At 39.0% G+C, this 3,370-nt stretch overlaps 1 protein-coding gene across 1 annotated transcript; it reads right to left on the reverse strand.

Annotated features, from left to right (window-relative positions):
- Window positions 1–3,124, reverse strand: LOC139454371 (uncharacterized). Its single transcript, XM_071236029.1, has 3 exons — window positions 2,979–3,124; window positions 1,861–1,972; window positions 1–264 (listed from the first exon to the last, which is right to left on the reverse strand). Exons 1-3 carry the CDS (start codon window positions 3,058–3,060, stop codon window positions 138–140), a joined length of 321 nt encoding a protein of 106 aa, XP_071092130.1. The 5' UTR covers window positions 3,061–3,124; the 3' UTR covers window positions 1–137.
- Between the last annotated feature and the right edge of the window lie 246 nt (window positions 3,125–3,370).

Below are 3,370 nucleotides of genomic sequence, written 5' to 3' on the forward strand. Positions count from 1 at the left end.
TGACAGAGTGGAGTATTATTATGCCAAAATAACTTGTACAAAAACATTTACATCTCAACCTATGTTCCTTGTGTGCCATCTGATCGACCTTTATAAAAAGTCATAACGTGATGCCAATGGTACAAGGGGAGACCACTCTATCGTGGAACGTATCCTGGAGGGTAGTTGATACTCCATCCTGCGGGGCACTGTGGCACTTGGCAACACTTGCCGGCAGGAGGGTCAAGTAGCCTACACTGGGGGGGAAGGTTCCACGTGAGACACCTGTGGAATAAAAACATTCAAAGGTATTGGAGGAGGATACTCTTAAAGTTTACGCTGATTATTTAATAACGAACTATATACTTTCTTTGGGATCCTGACGAAGCCTTGTTTAGTCATTGTAAACCTGTTCCTTTTAACAAGGGGTGTAACGCTTCATTAATTATTATTGTATCGCTATTGGTCATCGATGACCAGTAAACATATCAGTTGTTTAAATAGATGTTCGTGTTCAACTATCTATAGTGCCGATGTACAGTTATCAAAAACAAATAGAGGTCATTAACTGTTCCAATAGTTTTTGTTCAAAATCACCTTGCCTAATGAGACACGTGAGTCAGATATGTAATTTACCTCTCGGCGAATCCATCGACAACTCTCCACTAACCATCTACAGGAGGTCACGTCAGGTGAACCCTTAGCGAAATGAGACCGCCAAATTAAAAGAAGGGAGTTTTAACCAATCAGACGTCAGCTTTCTAAAAACGTTTCGGTTTCATTTTCCAAAAGGTGTTTTGCTGGCAGTTTTACCAATGTTTTCTGTCGGAGAAATGAAACCAAAGCAACAAATATGTCCACTTTCGTAGATTGAAAGACGTGACTGAAACACCTGGACGAAAAATATTCAGAATGTAGGGCTGTCATAAATAATCTTCATTCAGAAATGCTCATTCACAACCGTTTTTGCCACAGGCATGCTGCTTTGGATGCTTTGCTTGTACGTGCCGTGAAATTAAAAGCATCCATGCCGATGGGTTGATCAGAAAGGTGTCACCTCGAAGTAAAAAATCTGATTTTACTGGGATTAGTGAGTATCCATTCAAAAACCTTCATAATTATATACCAATAAACAGAGGTACCTCTCGTACTTAATAGCCATCCAAGCTCTCTGCTGAATCGTAAATCTGTGTTATAATGTCGAATAATGCAATATTAACAATTATGGATTGCGATAAGGGTAAGCGGACTTGGACTCGGAGAATGTAGCTACTTGGCTTGAAGTACGAGTCGACGAGCTTCGAATCAAATTTACATATATGTGAATGTTATGCAGTTACATGGCTCTAAATATGGTTCAAAAGAGGTTAATAAGGGTCAGTAGGGGTTAATATAGGATACATATTTGAGATCCGAAACCTATAAAACATCTCATGTAGATAAGTAATTTCCATTGTATATTTGATGCAGTTATCTAGTTCCAAATAGGGGTCAACAGGGGTAAGTATCGTATAATTTTAGATCGGAAACCTGGGAGACTTGAAACTATATGCAAAGGTCTTCCTACCTACAAGGGTTCATGTCATGTCACATCCAACTTTTGAAAATCTGTTTGAAACATACGATTCTTAAATACCTTATACGTGTGTGTAAACATCGCAGAATATGTAACCCTTTTCAAAGTTTTTGCGATAGATTAAAAAACACATGCAAAATCTAGAAAATTAACCAGAATAAAACTTGACACTGCTTTTACGTTCTTACAGCGAGTATCGTTATAAAGTGTAGGTTTCAACCTTTAAATACATGGCCTAAGAGTTTACCTTGTACATGATTTCTAACAGTCATATAGAACGCCCCATGACACACATGCACACTTACACCGTACTGCAGTTGTATTGTCCAATATTAGCGTTGACACACGTGCATAGATAGTCACACCCATCCAACCACTTCTCGCCCTGCTGGTGGGTCACACTCTTGTAATAGCACCCTGGGGAAACAAGCCATATCTATCAGTATCAGTAAAGTTAATCATTACTCGGGACAAAAACAATATATGTCCTACATAGATTACTTAACAAGTCAGTTAGATACTGTTTTTATTACAAGTGCACTACAAAACGTATCTAACGCGCGAGACCGAGTTAGATACGTTTTGAAGTACAAAAGTTGAAATGAAAACAGCGTCTAACGGTGACGACTCACTTAATGTGCAAAGTTTATCCAAATTCAACGTTGACAAATTAAGAGACCAATTAATAGAAACGATAAGATGCCAATTCTAAAAAATCGTATTTATAATAGCATTTATACAATTTATACACAAACATCACCAACTTGCACCAACATATGCACCAATAGGAAATCTAGCTTCGCTCTCGGTTCAGTGCAGATGAAAGTAGCCCTCGAGACGATCGACTCATCAACAAGATGGATCGAGTGATCAGCTTCTCGTGTTTGTGTGTCACTGTACCCCAACAGTGTAGGACGTTGCGTGTAATATCAATGACGTGTAATAGACCGCCGTGATGTTACTGAAACACTGCTGTCTGCAGCGGTACTCACAAAATGTAAAAACCGCCGGGCAAAAGAAAGTATACAATTGAAGTTTACAAAACTTCACCAAAACGTTACTAGGTTGGAAACAATCACCGAAACACTTAAGGTCCAAAATACAACTATCATACCCGTATCACATATATCACCATCGAATCCATTTGTTGTCTGTTTCATTCTAAGCCACATTTTACAATGGGTATACATTTTCACTTGCCCGGCAGTTTACTGGGAGCGGTAGCAGTAGTAGTATGGTCATTTAAAAGATCAGAGTTTACCCTTGCTGTGTATAAAATCTAAAATTCGGAAGGAAAACATTAAAAACTGGAAATGACACAAATGGAAACAGAAAACAGATAACAGCAATTCACATAATAATGGTGTATTTGTTACTTGCAATTAAATAAGGAGTTCTGAACATAATTCAGTACAACACCTACCCGTCTGTCTTACGACATTGAGGCTGGCAGCATAGATGACCGTTGCAACAGCAACTAGAATCAGTACTATCTTTCCAACCATGTCGCCTTGACCAACGGCTCCAGATGACGCTACTGTCACTCACACCGTCCTTTATACTGTCAGGCTGTAGTACAGTAAGGCCATTATACATTATCTAGGTTTGCATGTGGTGCCCCCGACGGCAGAAATAGACCTTATCTTGCTGGCCCAATTATTTATACTGATATGCCACTGATAAACATGGACAGCACTTACATTTATTTACACGAACATATGCACAGGATTGAATTTGTTTCAGATTCTTTCAGTATTAGACTTACCTTTGTCATGTCACCTTAAAGCTTGAAACGGCTTACGATATCCCACACCC

The sequence above is a fragment of the Haliotis cracherodii genome, unplaced genomic scaffold, assembly GCF_022045235.1.
Source record: "Haliotis cracherodii isolate W230 unplaced genomic scaffold, xgHalCrac1.p SCAF_10, whole genome shotgun sequence".
NCBI classification, from domain to species: Eukaryota; Metazoa; Mollusca; class Gastropoda; order Lepetellida; family Haliotidae; genus Haliotis; species Haliotis cracherodii.

What these genes read in the sequence shown, in the direction of transcription:
- LOC139454371 (XM_071236029.1), bottom strand. Translation starts at nt 3,060, where the DNA reads ATGGTTGGAAAGATAGTACTGATTCTAGTTGCTGTTGCAACGGTCATC. An exon ending in CAATGTCGTAAGACAGACGG is followed by an intron (nt 1,973 to 2,978) that starts GTAGGTGTTGTA and finishes TTGTTTCCCCAG; the next exon opens with GGTGCTATTACAAGAGTGTG. An exon ending in CAATACAACTGCAGTACGGT is followed by an intron (nt 265 to 1,860) that starts GTAAGTGTGCAT and finishes TTTATTCCACAG; the next exon opens with GTGTCTCACGTGGAACCTTC.